This window comes from Chelonoidis abingdonii, chromosome 4 (genome assembly GCF_003597395.2).
Source record: "Chelonoidis abingdonii isolate Lonesome George chromosome 4, CheloAbing_2.0, whole genome shotgun sequence".
Classification (NCBI taxonomy): domain Eukaryota; kingdom Metazoa; phylum Chordata; order Testudines; family Testudinidae; genus Chelonoidis; species Chelonoidis abingdonii.
In genome coordinates this window covers 61,732,100-61,745,929 of record NC_133772.1, presented here as the reverse complement: position 1 = coordinate 61,745,929, position 13,830 = coordinate 61,732,100, and the positions used below count along the sequence as shown (strand labels likewise).

Genomic DNA, 13,830 nt, shown 5'->3' with positions numbered 1-13,830 from the left:
TTGCGAACAGTCACTTCTTTAAAAGTGATTTTACTGCTGTCAGTATGACCTGTTACAAGAGGTAAAGATGATACAACTGTTGTTTTAACAAATGGCAAATCAACTGTTATAGACTTCAACAGATCAGTTGATTGCTTATAAGCAACGATAGCATCTGCTACTGATGTTCTTATAACTATGCATAACACAGATTACTCGTGTAATATGCTTATATCATATTTAAATAATTTATTAACTTTTTACAATTTAAAATAGAACGTTAATGTTTAGTGTGACCATATTATCTAAAATGCCAGTGCAGGTTAATGTTTATTATATTGGAGAATAAGTTCACAAAGGCACTTTCATACCATGCAGTAAAAGTGTCCACATGGAAAGTTAGTGAGGAGTAATTAGCATGCTGTAACTTCACATCCTAACTTGCCTGTGTAACTTCTCATGTAAACAAGCCCTAAATCTCTTTAAAGATAAGTTCAGTAATATAAGAGCATAATTTACTAGCCTTTATTTAGCAGAACTTTGCAGTACTTATGAAACTAGCAAATACATTTTCTCAGATTACGATGAGGCTCATCATTTTCTACTTTGAAAATTGACCATGTAGTTACCATCTGGGATCTGAAGAGTCTATTGATTTTGAGTATACAAAAAATGTTTATCTTCTTGACCTTTAATTAAACCAAAAATAAAGTTGATTCAGTACTGACATTTAAAAAATTTTATTGGATAGAATATGCATTCTGTGGAATAAATAAAATGTGTTCAACAGACCATTCCTTCCATAACTATGCTTTAGAATGACTAAATACATTTTCATATTTTAAAAAAGATAAACATTCAAAAAATAGTGTGTCCAGTAGAGGTTTTTTGATCTATCTAGGTGTCTGTGTGGTCCTCATCACTGTAGCATCTAAGCCCAGGCCACATGGTCCATTATATAAAATCTGGATGTTTGGTGTTGTATAGCTAAAATTATGCTAACACACTCTGATGGGGTGGACAAGGTCAGAGGCCCCCTGCTGGAGGCCTCAGGGTCCTGCCACACCCTCCCCCAGAGAAGAACAGAAGGGAAGTCCTCCCATCAGACGAACTGCGCCCAGTCAGGGTTCAGGAAGGCTGTATAAAAAGGAGCAGCATTGACAGAGTCAGTCAGTTGCTGCCTGGAGCTGGAAGAGAGAGGACTGTGTTCCTGGCTGGCTGAAAGTACAGCAGGACCATGGATATCTCAGTGTGGGCAGGGCTAAGGGGGAGGCCCTGGCTGGCTGCGTGGGCTGAGTAAAGACTGAGCTCAGGGAGGGCTGCAGGAAGACTGTCTTTAGGGAGGAAGCCCTGGGGTATGGTCCCATATCTGAGCCGGGAAAGGGTAAAGACTATATGCCCTTAAGGACTTTGTTTTGTTCCACGTATAGACGATGTGTGAGACTTGCCCACAGGGCTGAGTCACTGAAAACCTGCCAGAAAAAACCATCAACTGGGGGAGGGGCCACTCACGAGAGGCAGATGCCACCTCATTCCACAAACTGAGTGATTGCAGTCAATCAGGGGGACACTCACGAGAGACAGGTGCTGATCCTGTTATACACATCCAAAGCATGGGATGGGTATGTGTGGAATTTATACATCTAAATAATCTACAAAGTGATTTTGTCTGAGGTAATCTAAAATCTCAGACAGCTGTGTTTGAGGATGACTTGGCCAAGCGGTTCTATACGCATCACTCTTTGGGGCTGGGTTAAATGTGTTTTGAAGAAGGGCAGCTGTATCCTGTAGGTACTGTTGGATGGTGTGAGGAGGAAGAGGGGAAGCTCTGTTGTTTAGAGGCTAGGGGAGAACAACTGAGGTAAGAGGAAGAGGCAGCACGACCTGAGAGGCAGGCAGGTCAGAGGAGGTAGAAAAAAGAAAATTCTCTAGGCAAGTATACTCCTCATTAGTTCAGAAAGTGTGAGACGTTCAGTGTTCTAAATGTTAATTTAGGAAGTTGACATGTTTTTGAATCTAGAGTCTGCCACTCAAAAGACTTCATGCTATGAAGAATCTTATTTAACCTATACTTGGCCTCTTGAACATAATTTATTTGGGAGTTTGTGATTATTAAATGTACAGTCCAGTTCATACAGGGCATCATCAAACAATTACAACCATAGTCATGGGGACCTCATACTGAAATAAATCTTTCCTGAACCCCTCTTCTGATCTTCAAAGAACCTCCCAACCTCTCCAAGCTTATCATCGGAAGGAAGCTCCCCACAGACCAGGACACACCAACTCAAAGTAGCACCAGACCCTATCAGAACAACAGATGAAATAGCTGTAGACATATCTTCACTGTGTCAATGGACAACAACCCCACAGCACATCTTTCAAGATTCATGGGCCCTACACATGCCTATCACAATATGTAGTGTGCCTCGTCCAATGCACTAAATGCCCAAAATCAACTTTGTGGGTGAAACAAAACAATCACTGCACTCTTACAGAAAAATGATAAAAGACAAAAACATCATATCACCTGTGGGTGAACACTTTTCACAAAGCAGTTACTCTATATCTGACCTCACAGTCCTCATCTTCAAAGGAAACCTGCACAACACCTTCAAAAGACAGGCCTGGAAGTTTACATTCATAACTTTGCTAAATACTAAAAATCATGGACTGAATAGTATCAGAGGGGTAGCCGTGTTAGTCTGGATCTGTAAAAGCAGCAAAGAATCCTGTGGCACTTTATAGACTAACAGACGTTTTGGAGCATGAAAATCCGAGGAAGTGGGTATTCACCCATGAAAGCTCATGCTCCAAAACATCTGTTAGTCTATAAGGTACCACAGGATTCTTTGCTGCTTTTATGGACTGAATAGAGACACTGGGTTTATGGTTCATTACAGCATCCTCCCCTCCATGACAGGAGAGGTGTTAACAAGCCTCTTCTTCTTCGAGTCATATCCCTCTGGGTGCTCCACTGTAGGTATGCTTGCATCCCTGCGCTGCTGACTGGAAAATTTTGGTAGCAGTGTCTGTTGGTCGCACACATGAGATGTCTCTCTTTGTGCTGTACCAAGAGGCTAGACAACACACGCGGGCTAACCCTCCTCATTCTCTACTGCAGAGTCAAGACAAGAACTCCAGAGGGGAAGGGTGAGTTGTGGAGTACCCATAGACATCCTGTGTCCTTTGAATTACAGTGGCAGGTTGTTCCTTCTGAGATCTAAAAATGATGCATTCGAGAATTCACATTTAAAGATGGCAAGTTGGCAAATATGTGTAATTTCATTTCTTTTCTTTTGCTAAGATAAACATTATGGTAGCATTCTCTCAATCTAAGGTTGTTTAACTGTTGGATGTTACTTTAGAGAATGGAGGATTATATAGAGGGGGGATGTTTTGCTTAAAACTGTCCTAACAGTTTGGAATGATGAGGCTGAAAGGCTCAAGAAATTAGAAATTGCATACAGAGCCTTTTATTTCTAGGTCACTGGTTTGAATCCAACTCAAATCAATACTGAGTCAAAATCATTGCTGTTTGACAGCTAGCTGTTCAGTGGCCAAGATGACATGAGTCAATGATATAAACTCAGCTGTAAGCAGTTGTTCATTACAGTTGGCACTCATTGGCACTTGTGTCGGCAATCTCAAAAGGCAACCGCCTGTTAGAGGTACATTAAGCGATATAATTACAGCGTCATAAGCACTATTGTGCACAGCACTGTGTCGGCAGGAGAGCCTCTCCCGCTGATATAGCTATTGCCAATTGTTGGGGTGGTTTAACTATGTCGACAGGAGAACGCTTCTCCCGTCAGCATAGAATGACTAGACGAGCGATCTTACAGTGGCACAGCTGCATCAGTACAGCAGTGCGCTGTAAGGTCTCTAGTGTAGACATAACCTAAACTGCTGCCTAAGATTGTATACTGTTATATAGCTGCCACACGTCACTCCAGGTTGATTACATTTCACTGTATGAAAGCATTTCACAGAGCATTTCTTATAAAACAAAACAAAAAACTTCCTTGGGACATAAGATGTCATGGAAATGTAAATCATCATTAGAAATTCTTTAAAGCCATTGTTTTTAGGTAACAGTCTTTCAAGAATGTTAAATAAGATTGGCAAACAAAGAATCTTTTAAAAGATCAGATGTTTGGAATATGAGTATATGGAATATGAGAATATGTAAGCAGCATCAGGATGATTGTAGAGAAGAGAAATGATGTTTTCACAGTTACAGGGCAAACTGCACTTAACACCTTTTTAATCCCTCTTGAGTTGCACCCCTTAGGTGACAGGACTGGCTTCCTGCACCTCACTTGGTGTGTTACCGGATGGTCCAGCCACCTGGGACTAAGTCACTGGGCCCCAGCCTCTTAATGTATCAGGCCTATCTGTGGTTGGGACCTGCAAACCCTTTTCTTTCAGGGACCTGTGACTAGTGAGCTGATTAAAGCAACTCAGAAACAGTGTCTTCAGAACAAAGCATTATTTATTAGGGCTGTTGATTAATCACAGTTAACTCACGCAATTAACTCAAAAAATCACAAATAAAAAAATTTATCGCGATTAATCACAGTTTTATTCGCCTTGTTAAACAATAGAATACCAATCAAAATGTATTAAATATTTTTGGATGTTTTTCTACATTTTCAAATATATTGATTTCAGTTACAACACAAAATACAAAGTGTACAGTGCTCACTTTATATTATTATTTTTATGACAAATATTTGCACTGTAAAAATTATAAACGAAAGAAACAGTATTTTTCTTTTCATCTCATACAAGTACTGTACTGCAATCTCCTTGTCGTGAAAGTGCAATTTAGAAATGTAGATTTTTTTTGTTACACGACTGCACTCATAAACAAAACAATAAAAACTTTAGAGCCTACAAGTCTAGTCAGTCGTACTTCTCATTCAACCAATCGCAAAAACAAACAAGTTTATCTCCCATAAATGTAAACAGTGCTTCCTGCTTCTTATTTAGAATGTCACCTGAAAGTGAGAACAGGCATTTGCATGGGACTTTTGTAGCTGGTATTGCAAGGTATTTACATGCCAGATATGCTAGACATTCGTATGCCCCTTCATGCTTCCACCACCATTCCAGAGGACATGCTTCCATGCTGATGATGCTTGTTAAAAAAAAAAGTGTTTAATTAAATTAAATAATTAAATTAAATTCTCCTTGGGGGAGAATTTAATGTGTCCGGCTCTATTTTATCCGCATTCTGCCACATATTTCATGTTAGCAGTCTTGGATAATGACTCAGCACATGTTGTTCATTTTTAAGAACACTTTTGCTGCAGGTTTGACAAAATGCCAAGAAGATACCAATGTGAGACTTCTCAAGATAGCTACAGGACTCAACCCAAGGTTTAAGAATCTGAAGTGCTGTCCAAAATCTGAGAGGGACAAGATGTAGAGCATGCTTTCAGAAGTCTTAAAAGAGCAACACTCCAATGTGGAAACTACAGAACCCCAGCTACCAAAAAAGAAAATCAACCTTCTGCTGGTAACATCTGATTCAGATGATGAAAATGAACATGTGTCAGTCCGCACTGCTTTGGATTGTTATCGAGAGGAACCCGTCGTCACCATGGAAGCATGAACCCTGGAATGGTGGTTAAAGCATGAAGAGACATATGAATCTTTAGTGTTTCTGGCATGTGTCAACAGTGTCATAAGAATGTCTGTTCTCAATTTCAGGTGACATTGTGAACAAGAAGCGGGCAGCATTATCTCCTGCAAATATAAACAAAATTGTTTGTCTGAGCAATTGGCTGACCAAGAAATAGGACTGAGTGGACTTGTAGGCGCTAAAGTTTTACATTGTTTTATTTTTGAATACAGTTATTTTTTAACACAATTCTACATTTGTAAGTTCAATTTTCATGATAAAGAGATTGCACTACAGTACTTGTATGAGGTTAATTGAAAAACACTTTCTTTTGTTTTTTACAGTACAAATATTTGTAATAAAAAATAAATAGGAAGTGAGCACTGTACACTTTACATTCTGTTATAATTGCAATTAATATATTTGAAAATGTAGAAAACATCCAAAAATATTTAAATAAATGGTATTCTATTATTGTGTGACAGTGCAATTAATCGCACTATTAACTGTGATTAATTTTTTTAATCGCTTGACAGCCCTATTATTTATTCCTTCCTCCTAAGGTGCAAAGCACATACAACAAAGGGTAAAAACAATAAAAAGTATAACCCTGAGCCTGGATCTTACTTATCCTTAATCTTTCCTTCCCAGCTTTTGCAAGTTTCTCTCAGCAGAGCTAACCCCTGTCTCTGGCTGGGAGAAACAGACTGTCCTGTTCACAACAGGCTCTCCGTCTCTGTTTATTCCTTGGCCAGCCTGTCTGTTTTTTCTGACACTCTCTGAGTAACCTCTGGCCACTCACTCAACTTCCACTCTTTTCTAGACCCTGGGTATTCTAATATTTTACCATTCCCTTTGATATCTGTCATCTGAGCCCTGGCAAAACAGCTATGTCACCACAGTTGGAGTGGAGGAGTCTTTTCTTGGCTATAAACCTAGCTATTATCTTTAAGTGTTTGTTGGGATGAGCCTCGGCCATTGTTTTACCTTTCCTGCTTGTTCCTCTAACAACCACTTTTGATGTCACTCCATAGGAAGTAACCCATCATAAACTCTCACACAGAGGCATGCACCATATTCATAACAAATAATACAGATATTCTCACATTGTCACATGTCTAATTGTTTTTTGGATGATATTAATATGCTAGTTGGAAAGGATGCTGGGGGAAAATGATAAATTTCTCAGAGTTGTCTTAAATGTAAGTTAAAATATTGAATGTCTGACTAGGTATACCAAATGAATCACCACTTTTTTCAAGGCTATGAAGTCCTATTCCTAGTATGCTGAACATCAGTATACGCATTCAATGATGTATTGTACAGTTTTATATTTAGGGTGTTTGTGTGTGGGCAAATAACCTTCACGTAAGATTTGTTCGTTCCCTTTTTTCTAGTAGTAAGGAACGGTGATCATAATTATTGTTGTGATAGAATTTTTTTTAATGATTTTTGTTTGGTTTTTTTAATGTTCCTGTTTTTATTTTTTGTTTCTCATTTTTCTTTGTTTGGATGAATAAAAGTAGTGGGCCCTTCTCACTTATACTAGTTGAAAACTGGAGTAACTCTGTTGCAGTTAGTGGAGTTGCATTAATGTAAATCTGGTCTGAGAGGAAAACTAGACCTAAAGTAAAATTTTGAGAAGTGCCGGAGTCCTGTTTTCAAAGTGACTTATGTGTCTAAGTGACATTGAGACTTTGGCTCCTAAATTCCTGAGTCTGTTTTGAAAATGGGACTGAGAAGCCTAAGTCACTTGTATGCTTTTGCAAATTTTACTCCAATTTTTTGTTCATTTCCTACTTTAAAGGGGAAGAAATATTGCACTATTAGCATTCACTTTTTATCTGTGATTCTCTTATAGGAAACAGATTCAAGCTCTTCTAGGGCAGTTTAGCCAAGCAGAAACCTTGTTAATCTCGGCTGGAGTGGAGCCCGGAATGCTAGACGGAGTTCTTTTGGATGCTGGGTGTTCCTCTATGCAGCTTGATACTCCTGAAAGAGGTTTTTCCCTGCGAAAGGATGGCCCTTTGGATATGAGGATGGATAGTGGCAGGTATGTATTGATCAAACGTTTCTTCTCACAACAAGAAATCAATTTCTCAACAACACTCTGAATTTAATTTCCTTTTTAGGTTGCAGAATTCCCATCACACGCCCACATCTAACTCTGCACATACATAATAAATCAGCTTTGTTCTTTTGCCATAGAGGCTCATCTAGTTCTCAGGATTTGGGCCAGATTCCAATCTCACTTACTGCAGCATAAAGTGAAGGTACTTCTGGGTTTCAGTGGTGGAAGGTCAGAATTTGACTATTAGACTTTCCATACTTAAGGTTAAAAGCAATGAATAATAACAATAATTAAAACAAGCATCTTTAATTTTGTTAAGCAGACTATGATGTAGGATATAAATGAAATTGTTACTGTGAGAAGGTAGTCTATCATCTAGGTGAAATGAGGTTGCTTAAGTATAAGTGAAGTTCTAACAGACTTCTTTTAACCTTGGTAGCTCCTCAGAAGATGGGCATATGCTAACCTCTACAAAGAAACGGCAGTGAGCCTATCAATTAAATTACAGTGGCAACTCTGCTTTCAAGCAATTCATTAACTTTGTCCTATGTTTCATAGCAAGCAGATCAGAATGACTTACTTTATACTCAAATTAACAAGTAGTAAAAAGAAAAAAACCTTTATATTTAATTGATTAGAGTCAGTGCTGACTATAATCTGGAAGGTGGATTGCAATTCTAATCATAAATACTAATATTTTCTATGTATATAGCAACTGTCACCTCAAAGGGACCCAGTGCCTTTCATGGGGAATATGCCTTATTACAGAAAATATGCAGTCATTTCTGTTGTATGGATGATGGTAATTAACTGAGACATAGCATGCTGCACACCTATAAGGGAATGGGAAATTCTGGCCAAAAATAGTGGGACAAACTTGTGTTCTTAGAATATGAGCCATGGTATTGTTAATGTTCACACATAGCCAATGATACCTCAGTTTCTAAGAAACTATCTCAAATACTGACACGGTAAGCTGCATGATACACAATTTAGTCAACTCTAGTATGAACAGCTGAGATCTTACTGGGTTCAAGCTTACGGTTTCAAGGAATGTAAACCTGAGGTTTTTGCCACTAAAATATCCCTGCTGGTATATGAACTTGCATGATAAGAATAAAGAATGACTGGGACAAAACAGGCATATACTGTGCAGTTGAGGGTAAATATACAGGGCAAATAGTTATGTTAAGTTTGGTTATTTTCTATAAGATATTGTGGGGAAATAATAAAGTACTGCAAAATATTCTGCCTATCAGTCCCTTTGTAAAATAGTTGAATTAGCTTGAGCAGTCTCTGCAAATTACTGAATACCTATGTGGTGTATATAAAAGACCTTGAACGATTTCAAAAAAGAAAGTTTTACAGGTGTAAAAAATATTGATGACTATGGGATATTTTGTTTGCCTTTTGGTAGATAGTTACAAATATCCTTTTCTTTCAAAATACTTTTGAATGTAAATTGAGATATCCTTAAGTGACAGTACAGGAAATTGTCTTCATAAGGGATCATTTTTCATAGCACTGCATATAAGGGGAAAGACCCTTGAAATTAGTTCCTCTATATTCTGAGTGGAAAACAGAACAAATAATGCAAGCTGACTAAAACCAATACATAAGAAATGAGTTCAGATTTTGAAGATATTTAAATAAAGACAATCTTACAGCCTTTCAATTTTAGAAAAATACTTGAACCACAGATAATCTTTGTCAACTCATTAATCTTAAAAGTTTATGGTAGTGCTTGAAGTTTCAGCTATTCTTTATTGCTAATTAATGTTAAGGAAGACACTCCATCTGAAGTAATAAGACGGGATCTAAAAGGTAGAAGCTATTTCCGTTTTCACAGGATTGCTTTCTCTTATTTTAAAACCTCAAAGGCACTTGCATGCAGTGTGTGTGTTTGACTTTATGTCTCAATGCTATGAAGCTTCACCTCTTGTCAATGAAAACTGACGTCAGTGAACTAATTGGCTCTTCTTGTGCGTAGGTATCCTGACATGCCCACCGCTGCTGATGTTGTGAATGCTTTAGATCAACAGGCGCTTGCGTCCATCCTGAGAACATACGGGGAGGAAAGGCACGCCAAGAAAATAGCTTCAGCAGTCATTCAGGCACGCAGCATCTACCCCATCACCAGAACTCAGCAGCTTGCCAGCATTGTTGCAGGTACCCTCATTAATTCTGAACAGTGTCTGAGAGAGAAAAAATATTAATCCCCAAAGTCCCAGAGGGATCTATTTGTTCTTGAAATCATGCAGGATCTAATCCTGTCTATCCTTCTCTGATGTCAGCTTTTTGTCTTGTTTTGTTTTGTGAGCTCCCTTTTTTTATATACTGTGGCTTCCTGATTAGTTTAATAATAGATTTTACATGAAGTGATTTATCATTTTTGCCCCCAAGGTGAAATATTGAATGACAACCACAGAGGGAATTCTTTATCACTACTGTTGATAAACCCTCAATTATCAGATCTACTTTATATTTTTTGGGAGGTGGGAGTGGTAGTACCATGACACTGAAATAAAATACCAACAACTGAAATAAAATAGATTAGCTCATATTTTTCTTCTAAACAACCAGCTAATGAAGAGTAAAATGATGCGTAGTTTATTTCACTTTGTGAATGCTAACTAGATCAGGCTGAAGGACTTAATGAAACACTTCATCTTAGTTGCTGTTTACCATAAACCTCCTGAACTGAATGCAGCTAGGAGGTGCTTTGTTGCAGGCAGGAATTGTTTCATAGCTGTGCCCTATGATGAAAGTTTTCCAAGTCAAAATACAACTTCTGTAGCTGCTTAAGACAATTCCATTGGAGAATCACTAGCCTTGTCAGAAATGCATCTAAAGGAGTGAAACTCTTGTATCTGTAGCTAGGGAAACTATCTTCTAATGTAATGTATTATGGTTTATGGTTGCTGTTGGCTTATTAATAATGGAGAAGTTCTTAAGTAATCTTAGAACTCTCAGATGAAAGGTTTAGCACCATTTTAATAATACAGGGTGTTTAGGCAAGTTATATGGTGAAATCAAATACCCTGAACTTTAGCCATAAAAGATGTGAAATGATTAAAGCTCTGGAAGAAGTATGAAGACACTATTGCTGTAAAAAGATCACATTGTAAGCATATTATATGAAAACAATGTAATGACAAAGAGGTAGATCAGTTAGTCAATATATAATATATAAACCTTAAATAAAATCTGAAAATTCTGTATTTAAAAAGTAGCCATTACCATCTACATTTAGTGGTAATGATTTCATTTGCTTGTCAGACACATGCGTCTTTCTAGAGCTGTTAATTAAAACAGTACGTCATGTACTTAAAGCAGCTACCCTGATGCTGTGTTAAATTTTTAATAAGCTGTATGTTTTAAAAATACACCATTACCTCAATCTAAGGCCACCCGATATAACATGAATTTGGATATAACGTGGTGAAGCAGTGCTCCGGGGTGGGGAGCGGGGCTGCGCACTCCGGTGGATCAAAGCAAGTTCAATATAACACAGTTTCACCTATAACGCGGTAAGATTTTTTGGTTCCCAAAGACAGCGTTATATCAAGGTACAGGAGTACTATACAATTTAATATTGTAGCTGTTATGAACTAAATAAAAGTGTCAACACATTAGATTACAGGTTCCAGGTAAAATGGAATGGTCAAATTTGCAGCAGTGTTGTATCGGTTACCTATGAATCATAGCCTTAACTGCCACTTCTTCTGTCATTTTAAATCCCTTGCTGTACATTATGTAGTTTTGACAGGTATATCAATATGATAAAATGCATGCCAAAGAAATTTATCAAATGACATTTTATATCAGGATTTTTCCTTTTAATAAGTACAGTTTCTGTCTCCCAACATGTTCAAAACACGTATACTTACCAAACATCTCTCTATATAGAATAGGCAAATAATTAAAACTGGTTTAGCCCATTCTTTCAATCTATGCTTAGGGAGAACTCCCTGGATTTCAGTGTGAATCTGCACAGAGTAAAAAGTTCAGGATGGCTCTTATTAAGTTTTCATTAATTGTTTATACCTTAAGGTATAATGAACAGTATTACATATACGGTATAGAATTTTTTTAAATGATTTTTGTTTATTTTTTTAATGTTCTTGTTTTTATTTCTTGTTTCTCATTTTTCTTTGTTTGGATGAGTAAAAGTAGTGGGCCCTTCTCACTTCTCAGGGAATTCTTCTACCTAATTCTAGGAGCTTCCATGGCTTATAGTTCTGATGGTCTCCTGCATGGCCACAGTGAGCCCTACAGCACGTGAGACCTCTTGGAGCCTTCCTCCTATTGAAGTAGAATCTTCAGGAGAACTACCTCCCTTTTTCCATTCACTCTCCCCGCTCTCATCTTGAAATTGTTGTGGGGGTATCAACATACAAAAACCCTCACCACAAAGAATCCCCTCACAGAGACTCCTGCAATGCAGGTCACTGTGGATGCTTTGCTCTCAGGTTGAAGAGCACATATGGTGCACAAACATCACTGAGTAAATGGTCCAAATGAGAGAGAAAACAGAACATCAGCGGGTTAGAGCTGACAGCAATTGGCAATACTGTAGTTTAATCCTTCACCTGACATCCAAATCTGTCCTTCTACAAAATGACCGCCATGCAGTGTTTGTCAAGAAAACAGAGCCTGAGGGTCAGGGAACATACTCACAGAATCCTTCTCTAGATAGAGCAGAAGAAACTCTAGGTATCTAAGATTTATGCCCAAGGTAAATAAATGTAGAATTAAATGGGTTAAGCCATCTAGCCTTCTGTCTAGAGGCATGTAAACGCAACCAGATAATTAAAAACTTGATGTTCAGGATATTGGGGACTGTACCTCCAAAAGCAAGAAGAAACTAATCACTTTTTGCAAGGCACTGGGAAAAGAAAATGTGTGACATTGTTTGAATGAGAGAATATCTATCTGGAAAATGGATGTACATCCTCCCATCTTTTTCTCAGCTGGCTTGAGTGGCCAAGAAAAATCAGGACAAACAGTGCTATTTTAACTACCTATTAGTTTCATGGGCCCTCCACAGATTAACTAGTCTCCCAAAACCTTCTATATCAGTGGTGAGCAAACTGCAGCCACTGGAATCTGTGGGTGGCTGTGCAAATGTAAACAAACTGGCGGCCCACCAGCAGATTACCCCAATGGGCTGCGTGCAGGCCACAGGTTGCCCACCACTGTTCTATATTAAGAACATAAGAAGATAAGAATGACCATACTGGTTCGGACCAAACGTCCATCCAGCCCAGTATCCTGTCAGTGTTGGAATATTGGATCTCTTTCTGGCATCCATTCTGGCATAACTGTTAAAAGGTTATTTTAAAAACTGGAAAGGATTCAGGGAAAAACTACAAGAAATTTTGGACTGGAAAATATACCTTACAAAGACCAAAAGACTTAAATCTATAAAGTTTATCAAATAGAAGTTTGAAGCACCAGAGGAAACACCCATGAAGCTTAATCAATTGTCAGTATCTGAACACAAGTCAAAGGTGGTTTAAAATTTAACCATGTATCTACACACAGAGAAGATACCTGATATTATAGAGCTCTTCATTCAGGAGAGTTCTATGGCTTGTGTTATGCAAGAAAGCAGACTAGAATCGATTAATATAGCAGACAAAGGTAGAACAAGATTCAGTGCTGGAAGCTGAAGACAGCAAAGTTTAAACAGGAAATAAGATGACATTTTTAATAGTTAATTAAGCATTTGGAATATATTATAAAATGATAAATTCTCCATCACATGGAGTCTGTCACATTGGATGCTAGATGCAGGAATTACTGGGTACATAAGAACGTAAGAATGGCCATACTGAGTCAGACCAAAGGTCCATCCAGCCCAGTATCCTGTTTGCTGACAGTGGCCAATGCCAGGTGCCCCAAAGGGAGTGAACGTAACAGGAAATGATCAAGTGATCTCTCTCTTGCCATCCATCTCCACCTTCTGACAAACCGAGGCTAGGGACACCATTCCTTCCCCATCCTGGCTAATAGCCAGGAATGGACTCAACCTCCATGACTTTATCTAATTCTCTTTTAAACCCTGTTATAGTTCTAGCCTTCACAACCTCCTCAGGCAAGGAGTTGCACAGGTTGACTGTGCGCTGCGTGAAAAAGAACTTCCTTT

At 38.3% G+C, this 13,830-nt stretch overlaps 1 protein-coding gene across 1 annotated transcript in view; it reads left to right on the top strand.

The window, feature by feature from the left end:
- The window catches only part of METTL15 (methyltransferase 15, mitochondrial 12S rRNA N4-cytidine), a 195,754-nt gene that overhangs the window by 164,076 nt on the left and 17,848 nt on the right, over window positions 1-13,830 (top strand). Inside the window, exons 4-5 of the mRNA XM_032780673.2 lie at window positions 7,470-7,661; window positions 9,670-9,848. Of these exons, the coding sequence (XP_032636564.1) occupies window positions 7,470-7,661; window positions 9,670-9,848 (371 nt within the window). The remainder of the gene's footprint in view (window positions 1-7,469; window positions 7,662-9,669; window positions 9,849-13,830) is intronic.